The sequence below is a fragment of the Nematolebias whitei genome, chromosome 9 (assembly GCF_014905685.2).
Source record: "Nematolebias whitei isolate Nwh7 chromosome 9, NemWhi1, whole genome shotgun sequence".
Classification (NCBI taxonomy): domain Eukaryota; kingdom Metazoa; phylum Chordata; class Actinopteri; order Cyprinodontiformes; family Rivulidae; genus Nematolebias; species Nematolebias whitei.
This window is the reverse complement of record NC_056506.1, coordinates 52,025,118-52,041,170: the sequence shown is the minus strand read 5'-3', so window position 1 is coordinate 52,041,170 and position 16,053 is coordinate 52,025,118. Positions and strand designations below refer to the sequence as shown.

Genomic DNA, 16,053 nt, shown 5'->3' with positions numbered 1-16,053 from the left:
CCAGCTGAAACTCTACAGTGCAAAGAGGAAGCCATTTCTAAGCAAGCTCCACAAGCTCAGACGTTTGCACTGGGCCAGGGGTCATTTAAAATGGAGTGTGGCAAAATGGAAGACTGTTCTGTGGTCAGATGAGTCACGATTTGAAGTTCTTTATGGAACACTGGGACGCCATGTCATCCGGACCAGAGAGGACAAGAATAGCCCAAGTTGTTATCAACGCTCCGTTCAGAAGCCTGCATCACTGATGGTATGGGGTTGCATGAGCACTTGTGGCATGGGCAGCTTGCATGTCTGGAAAGGCACCATTAATGCAGAGAACTATGTTCAGGTTCTAGAACAATACGCTCCCATCTAGACGTCATCTCTTTCAGGGAAGACCCTGCATTTTTCAACACCATAATGCCAGACCACATTCTGCAGCAATCACAACATCATGGCTACGTAGGAGAAGGATCCGGGTACTGAAATGGCCAGCCTGCAGTCCAGATCTTTCACCTATAGAGAACATTTGGTGCATCATAAAGAGGAAGGTGCCACAAAGAAGGCCCAAGACGATTGAACAGTTAGAGGCCTGTATTAGACATGAATGGGAGAGCATTCCTATTTCTAAACTGGAGAAACTGGTCTCCTCTGTCCCCAGACGTCTGTTGAGTGTTGGAAGAAGAAGGGGGGATGCCACACAGTGGTAAAAATGGACTTGTCCCAACTTTTTTGGGATTTGTTGACACCATGAAATTTGGAAACAACAGATTTTTCCCTTAAAATGAAACATTCTCTCAGTTTAAACTTTTGATCTGTGATTTGTGTTCTATTCTGAATAAAATATTAGATGTTGGCACCTCCACATCATTGCATTCAGTTTTTATTCACATTTTGTTTAGTGTCCCAACATTTTTGGAATCCGGTTTGTAGTTTCATCCCACCTCATGTATCGCGTGTGATGTGTATGACAAATAAATCTCTGACTCTGACTCAAAGCCCTTCGCTGTGTCTAAAGCTAAGAAGGACTGGGTAAGCATTAGTCTCCATGATTCGAACTATAATGTGGATGAACCAACAAAGACCATGCTCAGTAATCCAGGTATACAATCCAACAATTTTCAGTCCATACCATACCACTTTATTTAAAAAGCACTTAAAACAGCTACAAGGCCAACCAAAGTTCTGTACAGATAGAACAACAGGTAACACACAAAGCAAAATACAAAATGAGGTAAATCAGAATATAGACATAAAAACGATGCAGATAATGACGACAAACCAGTGTGGAGCATACAGGATCAAACACAGATCATCTGGTGTTGAAAGCTACTGAATAGTAGTGAGTTTTTAAACGGGACTTGAAAACCGAGAGGGAGGGGGCCTGTCTGACAAGCAGAGGTAACTTGTTCCAGAGTCTTGGTCCTGCTACAGAGAAGGCCCTGTCACCTCTGCGCTTAAGACGAGTTCCTGGAACTGTGAGGAGCAACTGGTCCGCTGACCTCAGGGAACGTGGTGGGACATACGGTTGTAGCAGATCAGAGAGATGGGGGGGGAGGGGGACTGCTCAGTGATTTGTAGACATACAGGAGTATTTTGAACTGGATTCAAAAGTGAACCGGTAACCAGTGCAGTGAGGCCAAAACTGGAGTAATGTGCTCTCTTTTGCCTGTACTGGTTAAAAATCGGGCTGCTGCATTCTGGACAAGTTGTAGTCGTGCAATGGAGGTCTGACTGATACCAAACAGGAGCGAATTGCAGTAATCAAGCCTAGATGTAATGAATGCATGTATTACTGTCTCCAGGTTCTTTTTGGACAATAAGGGCTTCAGTTTAGACAGCCGCCTCAGTTGGAAGAAACATGATTTAACAATCATGTTTACATGATTGTTAAGCTTCAGGGAAGGGTCCATTATCACTCCCAGATTAGTAACTGTTTGTTTTTCTGACATGGTTAGAGCAGAAAGGTCGATGCAGTGGTTTGTGATCGTGTCATTGGGAGGGAACAACATGACTTCAGACTTCTTTTCATTGAAATTTAAGAAGTTTAAAGCCATCCAGTCCCTGATGTCAGCCAGGCAGTCGAGCAGAGGTTGAATAGAGCATGTACCATTGTGTCTTAGAGGGAAGTAAATTTGACAGTCATCGGCGTAGAAGTGAAAGGGCATGTTGTGTTTCTGGAAAATAGCACCAAGCAGCAGCAGGTATAAAGAGAATAAGAGGGGACCCAGGATGGACCCCTGCGGAACCCCCCATTTAATCTCTGCCACTGCAGAACTAAAATCCTTAATGGAGACACAAAAGGATCTGTCAGCGAGGTAAGATCTGAACCAATTGAGGGCTGACCCTGTGATGCCCACCCACTGCTCCAACCTAGCAATGAAGATCTCATGGTCGATGGTGTCAAAGGCGGCTGTGAGGTCCAACAGGACAAGCAGCACAGAATCACTGGTATCTGTGGATCTGAAGATGTCGTTGAAGACCTTCAGCAGGGCAGTTTCAGTGCTGTGTAGAGGTTTAAAGCCAGATTGGAATAACTCTAAGATGGCGTGACCCTCCAGGAAGCACTTCAACTGGGACTCGACTATTTTCTCATATATTTTAGAAACAAATGGGAGTTTGGAGACAGGTTGGAAGTTGGAAACGAGTGAGGGGTCAAGGTTTGTTTTTTTCAGGAGAGGCTGGACAGCAGCATATTTAAAAGTTTTTGGCACCACACCAGTGGATAAACTACTGTTTACTATGGCAATAATAGACGGGCCTAGAGTAGGAAACACCTCCTTTAGTAGTCGAGGGGGGACCACATCAAAGGGGGAACCAGAAGGTTTCAAGCTGCACATGACCTGCTCTAGAGAAGATAGAGTGATGGGTTCAAAATGGTCAAAAAGAGCTACAGATTTAGATGGGATGGATGGGTCATGAGTTGGAGGGGAAATGAGAGCCCGGGTGGTCGCAATTTTTTCCAAAAAGAAATGTAAGAAGTTATCGCACAGCTCAGTCGAGGCTTCCAGAGGTGATGGTTCAGTGAGGTGGAGAACAGAGTTTAGGGTGGAGAAGAGGACACGTGGGTTGTGAGAGTTTGAGGTTATGATATCAGAAAAGTATTTGGATTTAGCAGCTTTCACTGCTTTCTGATAACGGCGCCAACTCTCTTTAAGTATTTGGAAAGAGACCTGCAGCCTGTATTTCCTCCACTTTTGCTCTGCCCTCCTACATTGCTGCCTAACGGCCTTGGTGACGTCACTCAGCCAAGGTTCTGCTCTGAGTTTTGATTTTTTGGTTTTAACAGGGGCAACATGATCCAGAGTCTTTAAGCAGACAGAGTTGAACTGGGATGTCAGCTCCTCAGTGGTGGTGAGAAACACCGGGGGCTGAATGATCATTTCAAAGTTATAAACATACTTCCGGTAAGATGACGCCCGTGTACATGGCCTGCAATCTACCTCTGACGATACTGTTTGGATTATTTCTGCTTTTTTCGTTTTTTGTCTGGGATATCAACTCGCTGCTTGTGTATGACCGACAACAGCTCCTCGATCTTCGATTGTCTGTTTCTGCTGTCGCTGATTCGGACCATTTTGATCGTGACTCGGGACCCTCCCCTCTTCCACCCCTTCTGGCAGATGTGCCTGCATGTTTACGGTGGGCCCCAAGCCTGCCTTCTCGGAGATATCGATCCAGACGCCGGGGTAAACGTGCCGGCCGGCTGGTAAAACTCAAAGCTCTGTGTGGTCAACGTTTCCACAGCCAGCTTCCTACGTGCCCGGATGATATAAAAATATATTTTACAAGGTGTTAAGTTGCCTTTATGCCTATTCAAACATATATTTTGTGTGTGTGTTACTTATAATATTTAGACACTCTTTTGATGGTTTGCAGAGGGACGGAGGGGGGACAGTGTATTCTCTTTAGGAATGCTTTAATAAGCATTAGGAGTGCTTTTGGCAGTAGAGTTTTGGCCCGCCCTGCGGTCACGGCGCTCCGTTACTGGCAATGTCAGGTTATTGCCTTGATTTTGTACAACATGTTTTTATGAGATACTGACTTTCTGTCTGTCCTCCTGACAACCATCAAACTTGTTTTTCACTACCACACAGGGAGGGGTATATAAGAAATGTAACAAACACGGAGAAGTTTGAAGCCTGCTGCGGACCACGCGCGAGGTGCCCAGCATCCTGTGTTGGTGTGATTCCTGTCACTCGGGTCGAAGGCTTCCCGACCACGTGTCACGGTGAGGGACTCTCATATCAATTTGTGTGTAGAGAGTGTACAAGTGTACATGTTTGCTTGGCTGTTTTTCTGTGGCAGATTAATAAATGACACTATTATTTCTAGCAGAAACAGTCTCCACTGATTTGTTTCCTCTCGTGTGAATTATTGGGGGCCGCCCGTTCACGAAGCTTTGTTAAAGAAATTTCATAAAACATTTTTGGCGATGAGGATGGGATGTTATTAAAATAAATAAATAATTCTGAACGGCTGCACCATGTTCAAACAAGCCGTTAGACAGCAGTGTAGGAGAGCAGAACGCAGGTGGAGGAAAGACAGGCTGCAGGTTTCTTTTCAAATCCTAAAGGAGAGTTGGCGTCATTATCAGAAGGCAGTTAAAGCCGCCAAATCGAAGTTCTTTTCTGCGATAATTGCCTCAAACTCCCACAACCCCCGAGCCCTTTTTTCCACCCTGAACTCAGTTCTACACCTCAGTGAACCTTCACCTCTAGAAGCCTCAACTGAGATGTGTGAAAACTTCCTCCATTTCTTTTCTGAAAAAGTGGCAAACACCCGGGCACTCATTTCTCCACCTGCTCATGATCTGTCCATCCCATCTCATTGTGTTGCTGTTCTTGACCACTTTGAGCCCATCTCTCTGTCTTCCCTGGAGCAGGTCATGTGCGGCATGAAGCCATCTGGCTCCCCTTTTGACGTTGTCCCCCCTCGACTCCTTAAGGAGCTTCTTCCTGTTCTGGGCCCTCCTGTTCTTGGCATTGTGAACAGCAGCTTAGCCTCAGGTGTGGTGCCAATAACTTTTAAACATGCTGCTGTCCAACCTCTCCCGAAAAAACCTAGCCTTGACCCTTCAGTCATGTTCAACTTCCGGCCTGTCTCCAGACTCCCATTTGTCGCTAAACTGCTGGAAAAAATAGTGGAGTCCCAGCTGAAATGCTTTCTAGAGGATAATGCCATCTTAGAGCTATTCCAGTCTGGCTTTAAACCTCTCCACAGCACTGAAACTGCTCTACTCAAGCACACAAAGTTTGTTTTCTCAGTCATCCAGGTATATAACAACAAAAAAGGTTGAATCATGTCATCAGGACTTCGTTTTTTTTTGTTAAAAAGAAACGTTTCGCCCCTCATCCAAGAGGCTTCGTCTGAGGCAGGCTTGAAACACAAGAGTCAGGGTGGCTTCTGGGTAATACCAGATGGCTAGGCCTCAGACTGACGAAGCCTCTTGGATGAGGGGCGAAACGTTTCTTTTTAACAAAAAAAACGAAGTCCAGATGACATGATTCAACCTTTTTTGTTGCTCTACTCAAGGTTTTTAACAACATTCTCCTATTCACAGACGCTGGTGATTCGGTGCTCCTTCTCTTACTGGACCTCACATCTGCCTTTGACACAATTGACCACGAGATCCTCATTGCGAGGTTAGAGCAGTGGGTGGGCATCACTGGGTCAGCCCTCGAATGGTTTAGATCTTACCTCGCTGACAGGTCCTTTTGTGTCTCCATCAAAGATTTTAGTTCAGCCTCGGCAGCGCTTAAATGGGGGGTACCGCAAGGGTCCATCCTTGGTCCTCTTTTATTTTCTTTATACCTGCTGCCACTAGGTGCTATTTTCAGGAAACATAACATACCTTTTCATTTCTACGCAGACGACTGCCAAATCTACTTCCCCCTCAGACTCAACGGTACTCGCTCTATTCAACCGTTACTGGACTGCCTGTCTGACATCAGAGATTGGATGGCTTTAAATTTCTTGAGTTTCAACGAGAAGAAATCTGAAGTTATGCTCTTTCCTCCCAATGACACAATCACCAACCACTGCATCGACCTATCCGTTCTGTCACCGTTAGTGAAACAAAGAGTCACTAATCTAGGAGTGATACTTGACCCTTCTTTGAAACTCAACAATCATGTAAATATGATTGTTAAATCCTGCTTTTTCCAGCTGAGGCGACTGTCTAAGCTGAAGCCCATATTGTCCAAAAATAACCTGGAGACAGTAATTCATGCATTCATTACATCCAGGCTCGACTATTGCAACTCACTCCTTTTTGGTATCAGTCAGACCTCCATAGCTAGACTCCAACTGGTCCAAAATGCAGCAGCCTGGTTTTTGACCAGCACAAGCAAAAGGGAGCACATTACACCTGTTTTGGCCTCCCTACACTGGCTTCCGGTTCACCTTCGAATCAAATTCAAAATACTCTTGTATGTCTATAAATCACAAAACAGCTCTGCCCCCTCCTATCTTACTGATCTGCTCCAGCCATATGTCCCACCACGTTCTCTCAGATCAGCAGACCAGTTGCTCCTAACAGTCCCAGGAACCCGTCTCAAGCGCAGAGGTGACAGGGCCTTCTCTGTAGCAGGCCCAAGACTTTGGAATGAGTTACCTCTGCTGGTTAGACAGGCCCCCTCCCTCACAGTTTTTAAATCTCGCTTAAAAACACACTTCTATTCCCTGGGTTTCTGCACTGTGTGACCTGTGCTGAGTCTGTGTGCATCACACTGTGTTAGTCATGTTGCGGTTGTTGTTGTTATCCATTATTGTTTCTGTTGGTTTCTACTTTTTGGTGTCCTGTTATGTTATCTTTTGCTATGTGCTTGTTCTGTTTGTCCCTGTACAGCACTTTGGTGTGCTTTGTCACTGTTTAAAGTGCTTTATAAATAAATTGGTATGGTATGGTATGGTATAAACATCTGTGAAACGTGCGGCAGTGAAGTGGTTAATGGTCCGAGTCCTACGTGCAGGAATGCACGACTTAGGAGTTAGATGGGGGAGGGTGAACTCAAACCGGACTGGCATGTGGTCTGAAAAAACATTATCACCAATTTCAAGATTACTAACAGTCACATCACGTGTTAAAACAAGGTCCAGTGTATGTCCATGCTCATGGGTGGAACCGTTTACATGCTGCGTTAGATTAAATGAGTCCAATAAATCTAAAAAGTCCTTAACCAAGGGCTTCTCAGGACAGCACAGATGCAAATTAAAGTCCCCAAAAATGAAATCATGATTATTTTTTGGTGTGGTTTCAGCCAAGAAGTCAGAAAACTCATTTATGAAATCCTTAGATCGAGGTGGGCGGTAGACAAGTGCAAATAACGTCGGAGGCGAATGGCCGAGTTCAAAGACGCTCAGCTCAAAACTGGCGCGGGAATCTGGGATGGGCAGTTGTTTACAGTCAAAAGTTGGTTTGAATATTGTTAATAATCCACCACCGCGCCGGCCTGATGGCCACGGGGCGTTAAAATACAGACAGTTCTGTGGCAATAATTCCGTCAAGGCGCTGGACTCACCCGGAGACATCCAAGTCTCTGTGATGCAGAAAAAGTCTAACTCGTACTCTTGAAAGTAATCCCTGAGGATAAAAGTTTTGTTGGTAACAGATCTTGCCTTGACCAAACACATACTGTCCAAAGTCCAAAGTGGAGACAGCAGCGGTGGAGTTAGCGCGCATCAGTGGCCTCAGGTTTTCAATAACAGCCCCTCCAGGTCGGTCCGAGCTGTGCACGGCTGACAACTCCCGTTGTTTACCTGGTCCGGGCACACAGGAAGCTGGTGATGGAAACCATGACTACCAGCTGAAGAGGAAGATGAAGTGTGCAGGGCTTTAAGCTTTACCAGCCGCCCAGCACGTTTTCCTCGGCGTCTGTAGCTATGTCTCCGGGCAGTCTGTAGCTATGTCTCCGGGCAGGGAGGTGAGGAGCGCAGCGGAGGTAAGCTGGCACATCCGCCAGCGGGGGGGGGGGGGGGGGCGGGGGGGGGGGGGGGGGGGGGGGGGGGTGTCCAGAGGTACGCTGATAATGGTCCAAATAAGTGACATCGATGACAGAAAAACGAAGATCCAGAAGCTGTTGTCGGTCATACATCAGTAGTGAGTCTATATCACAGATAAAAAACAAACAAAACACAAATAATCCGAACACCATCAGCAGAGGTGGATTGCAAGCCATGTACACGGGTACCATCTTACCGGAAGTCATCTTACAGCCAGGTCATCTGAACAGTTTCGTAGAAACTTAAGAATCTAAGAAACTGGTTCTTGGTGTGGGTTTGTAGCAGTCATTGGCAAAAATGCCTGAGCTGAGGCATTTTTGGTAGACCCAGAAGTGCTTTATTTTGAAGGACATGGATGTGCGTAATTTTATTGCTTCGTGTTAAACGAGAAATCAGCAAAGGGAGAGAACAAGTGTGGGGCAAAGCTAAAGATAAATAAAAGTGCAAAAAGATTTAGCACCAGTCGAAAAGGAGGAACAAGTTAAATGTTTGCATATGGACATAAGTACAGCACATGTTAATGCATATAATTTAAGTAATATTGAAAACAAACCTCCCTGGGCTGCGACCTTACCATGGTGGAGGGTTATGAGTGTCCCAGTGATCCTAAGAGCTATGCTTTCAGGGTCTTCATGCCCCTAGTAGTGTCACACAAGGCAGACAGGTCCTAGGTGAGGGACCAGACAAAGTGCAACCCAAACACTCTTATGATGAGAAAAATAAATGGACTCAATGTTCCCTTGCCCGAATGTGGGTCACTAGGGCCCCACTCTCGAGCCGGGCCTGGAGGTGCAGCACACTGGCTAGCGCCTGGTGGCCGGGCTTTTACCCATGGAGCTCGGACGGGCACAGCCCGAAGAAGAGACATGGGTCCTCCTTCCCATGGGTTCACCACCTGTGGGAGCGGCCAAAGGGGTCGGGTGCAATGTGGGATGGGTGGTGACTGAGGGCAGGGACCCTGGCGGTCTGATCCTCGGCTACAAAAGCTGGCTATTGGGATGTGGAATGTCACCTCTCTGGTGGGGAAGGAACTTGAGCTGGTGTGTGAGGTTGAGAGGTTCCGGCTAGAAATGGTCGGACTCACCTCGATGCATGGCTCTGGCTCTGGAACCAGTTTCCTTGAGAGGGGATGGACACTCTTCCACTCTGGAGTTGCCCTGGTGAGAGGCGCAGAGCAGGAGTGGGCATACTTGTTGCCCCCTATCTTGGTGCCTGTACGTTGGGGTTCACCCCAATGAATGAGAGGATAGCCTCTCTTCGCCTACGTGTGGGGGGACAGGTTCTGACTGTCGTTTGTACTTATGCGCCAAACAGAAGCTCAGATCACTCACCCTTTTTGGAGTCCTTGGAGGGGGTACTGGAGAATGCACCACCTGGGGACTCCCTTGTTCTGCTGGGGGACTTCAGTGCTCATGTGGGCAATGACGGTGAGACCTGGAGGGGTGCGGTTAGGAGGAACGGCTCCCCTGATCTGAACCCAAGTGATGTTCTGTTGTTGAACTTCTGTGCTTGTCATGGATTATCCATAACAAACACCATGTTCAAGCATAAGGGTGTCCGTATGTGCTCTTGGCACCAGGACACCCTAAGCTGCAGTTCGATGATCAACTTTGTTGTTGTCTCACCTGATCTGCGGCTGCATGTCTTGGATACTCGGGTGAAGAGCAGAGCGGAGCTGTCCACTGATCACTACCTGGTGGTGAGTTGGCTCTGATGATGGGGCGGATGCCAGTCAGACCTGGCAGGCCCAAACGTATTGTGAGGGTTTGCTGGAAACATCTGACAGAGTCTCCTGTGAGACGGAGCTTTAACTCCCACTTCCAGGAGAACTTTCAACATGTTTCAGGGGAAGTAGGGGACATTGAGTCCGAGTGGTCCATGTTCCGTGCCGCTATTGTCGAGGCAGCTTACCAGAGCTGTGGCCACAAGGTTGTCGGTGCCTGTCGCGGCGGCAACCCTCGAACCCAGTGGTAGATACTGGCAGTGAGGGATGCTGTCAGGCTGAAGAAGGAGTCCTATAGGGCCTTTTTGACCTGTGGGACCCTGGAAGCAGCTGATGGGTACTGGCAGTCCAAGAGGCATGCGGCACGGGTGGTCACTGAGGCAAAAACTCGGGCATGGGAGGAGTTCAGAGAGGCCATGGAGAATGACTTCCGCACGGCTTTGAAGCAGTTCTGGTCCACCATCCAGTGTCTTGGGGGAGAAAGTGGTACACCACCAACACAGTTTATAGTGAGGGTGATGTGCTACTGACCTCAACTCGGGATGATGTGGGTCGGTGGGCAGAATACTTCGAAGACCTCCTCATTCCCACTGGCATGTCTTCCACTGAGGAAGCGGAGCCTTGGGACTTTGGGTCAGGCTCTCCAGTCTCTAGTGCTGAGGTCACCGAGGTGGTTAAAAAGCTCCTCAGTGGCAGGGCCCCAGGGGTGGATGAGATTCGCCTGGAGTTCCTTAAGGCCTTAATCTTGTGATAACCTTTTTGTTAACGTTGTGTTAACCTTTTTGTTAACCCTGTGTTAACCCTGTGGTACCCTTGTGCTAACCTTGTGTTAACCATGTATAAACCTTGTGTTAACCCTGTGTAAACCCTGTGTAAACCCTGTGTTAACCCTGTGTAAACCTTGTTAACCCTGTGTAAACCTTGTGTTAACCCTGTGTTAACCCTGTGAAAACCTTGTGTTGACCCTGTATTAACCGTGTGTTAACCCTGTGTAAACCCTGTGTTAACCCTGTGTAAACCTTGTGTTAACCCTGTGTAAAGCTTGTGTTAACCCTGTGTAAATCTTGTGTTAACCTTGTGTTAACCGTGTGTTAACCCTATATTAACCCTGTGTTAACCGTATGTTAACCCTGTGTAAACCCTGTGTAAACCTTGTGTGTAAACCCTGTGTAAACCTTTTGTTAACCCTGTGTTAACCCTGTGTAAACATTGTGTTAACCTTGTGTTAACCGTGTGTTAACCCTGTATTAACCCTGTGTAAACCCTGTGTAAACCTTGTGTTAACCTTGTGTAACTACTGTGTAAACCCTGTGTAAACCCTGTGTTAACCCTGTGTTAACCCTGTGTTAACCCTGTGTAAAACTCGTGTTAACCCTGTGTAAACCCTGTGTTAACCTTGTGTTAACCGTGTGTTAACCCTGTGTAAACCCTGTGTAAACCTTGTGTTAACCTTGTGTTAACCGTGTGTTAACCCTGTGTTAACCCAGTGTAAACCTTGTGTAACTACCGTGTTAACCTTGTGTAAACCCTGTGTTAACCTTGTGTGTGATTGCTCAGCTGAAACTACTGCGCCGTTTACCACAGAATCTGCTTCTAGGCTCTAAATAGTTTGACAGTTTTATTGAGACTGCTACTCACTGGTGCATGTCTACTCTCCTCCGTGCACTAATTCTCACAAAGGACCACACGCCTGCATTAAGGACTTAATCAGAACCACAGAAGCTATAGCATAGTTTAGGCTAGAGCGCCCCCCTCTGTCTGAACTAGGTCATCTAAGAAAAACTAATGTTTGAAAGAAAATGAGTTAAAATGAGGTGCAATGAAAAAGTTAAAACGGTCATTTGACACATTGATGGACCCAGCCAATCAGAGGAGAGCAGCTGTGACTGGTCCATTAGTATTTCTGAAGTGTGTTACCATGGTGATGAGATCAAACCATCATAAATGTTTTCCATTTTTATTTTTGAATTCAAACACCTGAAGAAGATCAAACACCTGATTTATGACATTTACACTGGGGTCACACCAGGACTGTTTCCTTCAGGCTCTAACAAAAGGTTCTAATAAAACTGGGCTCGTGGTCCCCATCAGTCCGACTTCTTGCCGGTAGTTTTTTTGTGACGCGGTAGTGACGTGTCCTCATTGTCGGTCTGAGTGGGACGCTTTCTGATACAAAGGTAACAGAAAAGGGTGCAGATGAAGAGTGGGAAGCCGAACAGGAAGCAGCCGAGTCCTGGAGCATCTCTGAACAGGGGCTGGGTGGACAGAGAGGACAAACGGTGAGACTGACAGAAACAGGGTGGACAGAGAGGACAAACGGTGAGACGGACAGAAACAGGGTGGACAGAGAGGACAATGTCAGGTACCATCAGGGTGGTTCTGGTTTCGTACGCTACCCGTCTGAGGCGTTGACTGAAACCATTTCCTCCCAGACTCTAAGGAGCAGATCAGACCCAGAATTAGTATCCACAAGAGTTTCTGGTCTTCAATAAGACCTGGTCCCACAAGAGTTTCTGCTCTGGTTCACCTCCACACTGCCATTCAGGACCCCTTCCAGGAAGTCCAGCAGGTGGTGTTCTGTCTCCAGGGAACTTGGTGGCAGGAAGTAACCATCATTGGACAGATTAACCACGATGAATGATGGCACTAGGACTTCCCTGGTGGCAGCAGATGTCAGGTCAGAACCAGAATAGGAAGTGAGGAGGTTAAAAGGAGACGGAGGTGAACTCACCCCATGATGAGTCCGTTGATGTAGTCGCTGCCTTTCATGAAGCCAAAGTAGAAGCTCCTAAACATCACACAGACACACAATCAGCTCTCATTCTCCACTTCCTGTCTGCAGCTTTTCAAAATAAAGCCCGACCTGCTGTACGTCTCCTTGTGTTCCGTGGCCACCTTCTCCACCAAATGTTTATACCTGAACAGATGACAGGAAACGCATTACAGGAAGTTGAAAGTGAGAATTTTAAAGCGGAGGATGGAGGCGTACCTGAGGCTTCTATCACAGAGGTGTGTCTCTTCCACCAAGGCCAACAGCACCAGTTTACCTGCAAAATAGGGCCGGAGTCATTTCACCTGAACTAATCACCAGAGGCCACTGTGTTGAACTTCTGTTTGAATTAAAAAAATGTTTTTTCCTGATTTTAATATTACTAAAATTAGAAACATCTGATCTAAAAATGATGCAGAAAAACTGGTCCATGCATTTGTCACGTCTAGACTGGACTATTGCAATGGTTTATTATCTGGGTGTCCAAATACTTCTTTAAAACGTCTTCAGTTGATCCAAAATGCTGCTGCCAGAGTCTCAATGAGAGTTTTTTTATCAGGTTAATGTCATTGAGCCTCGAGAACTCTTTTACAAGACAGACCTGATTAAAACAAAGAACCAGAGGAGGTCAGACAACAACAGACAATCACATAAAATGAAAAAGAAAATAGAAGAAATGCCATATAAGCTAAAAAAAACCAAACCCCAGCTACATTATAAAGTGGTGTAAAAAACTAAAAACAGGAACATGTCTGCGTTGGTTATTTCCAAGAATTTAACAGATGTCTGTCTAAACAGATCTCACTTGTAAATGAGTCTTGTAGGCTCATTGTGACTTATCTGTCTAAATAAAGGTTGAATGAATGTTTGAAGCCACTTAGAGAGGTCAAAGGTCGAGAGCTTCAGATCTTTTTACAAGATATTCCAGGAAACTGGAGCGGAGCAGGAGAAGGTCCTTTAGTCTAGTTCAGTCCTCACTGAGGGAACACTGCAGGTAATAATGTCCTGAGAGCGCACGCTGTAGCTGCACTCACACAGAGACATGTAGGATGAGAGGTATGAAGGCAGCAGACCAGGAAGTGATTTAAAGATGGAAATGTACCAGTGGGAGAGTCTGTGTGAAGTTAATGGTGACCAGTTAACCAGTGAATACTGGGTGCAGTGGTGGGTATGGTAGTTACAGCCAGTTATGAATCTTAGTGCACCATGATAGACAGTATCCAACATCTGCAGCATCCAACATCTGCAGCATACAACATCTGCAGCATACAACATCTGCAGGGTTCTTGTAGGAGCGTTCATGTAAATAATGTCAACGTAATCAATGGAGGGAAGGAAAGTCACAGATACAAGGTGTTTCCTAACATTCAGAGTTAGACAGGTTCTGTTTCTGAAAAAGAAACCCAGGTTTAATTTCAGGGTTTTTTTTTATCAAGTTTTCTGACATGGGGCTTAAAAGAGAGATGTGCATTGACCAAACTTCCCAAGTATTTATGACAATCGACAAGCTCAATAAGTGAGGGACCAGACAAAGTGCAGCCCAAAGAACCGTTATGATGAGTACAATCAATGGAAACAATCTTCCCTCAATTGGACGCGGGTCACTGGGTCCCATTGTGGAGACAGGCCTGGAGGTGGGGCATGCTGGAGAGCGCCTGGTGGCTGGGCTTTCACCCATGGAGCCCGGCCAGGCACAGTCCAAAGATGAAAGGTGGGTCTCTCTTCCCATGGGCTCACCAAAGGAGCCAAAGGGGTCGGGTGCAATGTGGGATGGGTGTGGGGACCTTGGCAGTCTGATCCTCGGCTACAGAAGCTGTCTCTCAAGATGTGGAATGTCACCTCTCTGGTGGGGAATGAGCCTGAACTGGTGTTGTGAGGTTGACAGGTTCTGGCTACAAATAATTAGACTCACCTCAACACATGGCTCTGGCTCTGGAACCAGTTTCCTTGAGAGGGGTTGGACACTCTTCCACTCTGGAATTGTCCCTGGTGAGAGGCGCTGAGCAGGAGTGGGCATACTTGTTGCCCCCATCTTGGTGCCTGTATGTTGGAGTTCACCCCAGTGAACAAGAGGGTAGCCTCGGGTAGCCTTCCTCCGCCTATGTGTGGGAGGACGGATTCTGACTGTTGTTTGTGCTTATGCGCCAAAAGGCAGTTCAGATTACCCACCCTTTTTGGAGTCCTTGGAGGGGGTAATGGAGGGTGTCCCTCCTGGGGACTCCCTTGTTCTGCTGGGGGACTTCAATGCTCATGTGGGGAATGAAAGTGAGACCTGGAGGGGTGTGGTTAGGAGGAACCGCCCCCCTGATTTGAACCCATGTGGTGTTCTGTTGTTGGACTTCTTTGTTCCTGTAAAGCGCCCTGAGACAACTTTGTTGTGATATGGTGCTATATAAATAAACTGAATTGAAAAACTGAATTGTGATCATCATGGATTGTCCATAACGAACACCATGTTCAAGCATAAGGGTGTCCATATGTGCTCTTGGCACCAGGACACCCTAGACCACAGTTCGATGATCGACTTTGTTGTCGTCTCATCTGATCTGTGGCCACATGTCTTGGACACTCGGGTGAAGAGAGGAGCGGAGCCGTCCACTGATCACTACCTGCTGGTGAGTTGGATCCAACGGAGGGGGAGGATATCGGTCAGACCTGGCAGGCCCAAGCATATTGTGAGAGTCTGCTGGGAACATCTGGCAGAGTCTCCCGTGAGACAGAGCTTTAACTCCCACCTCCAGGAGAACTTCAAACACGTTCTGGGGGAGGTGGGGACATTGAGTCCGAGTGGGCCATGTTCTGTGCCTCCACTGTCAAGGCGGCTTATCGGAGTTGTGGCCACAAGGTTGTCAGTGCCTGTCGCGGCGGTAACCCTCAAACCCATGGGTGGACACCGGTGGTGAGGGATGCTGTCAGGATGAAGAAGGAGTCCTATCAGGCCTTTTTAGCCTGTGGGACCCTGGAAGCAGCTGATGGGTACCGGCAGTCCAAGTGGCATGCAGCTCAGGTGCTCACTGAAGCAAAAAACATGGGCATAGGAGGAGTTTGGAGAGGCCATAAAGAATAACTTCCGTTTGGCTTCGAGGCAATTCTGGTCTGCCATCCGGCGTCTCGAAGGGTGCGGGAAGCGGTACACCACCAACACTGTTTATAGTGGAGGTGGTGTGCTGCTGACCTCAACTCGAGATGTTGTGGGTTGGTGGGCAGAGTACTTCTGAGTACTGAACTCTGCAGTGCCTATGTGTGTTGTCTCTGGACATGCACACTTGCCCTTGCCCCCCCCCCCCCCCCACACACACACACACTGATGACGATCCAAACTCGAGGCCATGATCCTGAGCCGGAAAAGGGTAGAGTGCCCTGTCTGGGTCGGGGAGGAGGTCCTGCCCCAAGTGGAGGACTCTCAGGGTCTTGTTCATGAATGAGACAAAAATGGAGCGAGAGATCGATAGGCGGATAGGTGCAGCATCTGCAGCGAAGTGGGTGCAGTACTTGTCTGTCAGGTTGTTTTCACAGCTGATAGTCCGGTAGACTGGGTTCGGTTCGGGACCAATATTCATGACATGTTGTTACATTT

At 47.2% G+C, this 16,053-nt stretch overlaps 2 protein-coding genes across 2 annotated transcripts in view; both read right to left on the bottom strand.

The window, feature by feature from the left end:
- Positions 1 to 10,065, bottom strand: part of cdyl (chromodomain protein, Y-like) — a 23,582-nt gene extending 13,517 nt beyond the window's left edge. The window contains exons 1-2 of the mRNA XM_037681441.1: positions 9,948 to 10,065; positions 9,609 to 9,721 (exon numbers count right to left, since the gene is read on the bottom strand). Coding sequence (XP_037537369.1) covers positions 9,609 to 9,721; positions 9,948 to 10,065 — 231 coding nt within the window. The remainder of the gene's footprint in view (positions 1 to 9,608; positions 9,722 to 9,947) is intronic.
- A 1,690-nt stretch (positions 10,066 to 11,755) lies between these two features.
- The window catches only part of LOC119414348 (protein disulfide-isomerase TMX3), a 51,899-nt gene continuing 47,601 nt past the window's right edge, over positions 11,756 to 16,053 (bottom strand). The window contains exons 11-16 of the mRNA XM_037681440.1: positions 12,696 to 12,753; positions 12,570 to 12,623; positions 12,438 to 12,494; positions 12,234 to 12,363; positions 12,073 to 12,141; positions 11,756 to 11,961 (exon numbers count right to left, since the gene is read on the bottom strand). Coding sequence (XP_037537368.1) covers positions 11,794 to 11,961; positions 12,073 to 12,141; positions 12,234 to 12,363; positions 12,438 to 12,494; positions 12,570 to 12,623; positions 12,696 to 12,753 — 536 coding nt within the window. The 3' untranslated portion in view covers positions 11,756 to 11,793. The remainder of the gene's footprint in view (positions 11,962 to 12,072; positions 12,142 to 12,233; positions 12,364 to 12,437; positions 12,495 to 12,569; positions 12,624 to 12,695; positions 12,754 to 16,053) is intronic.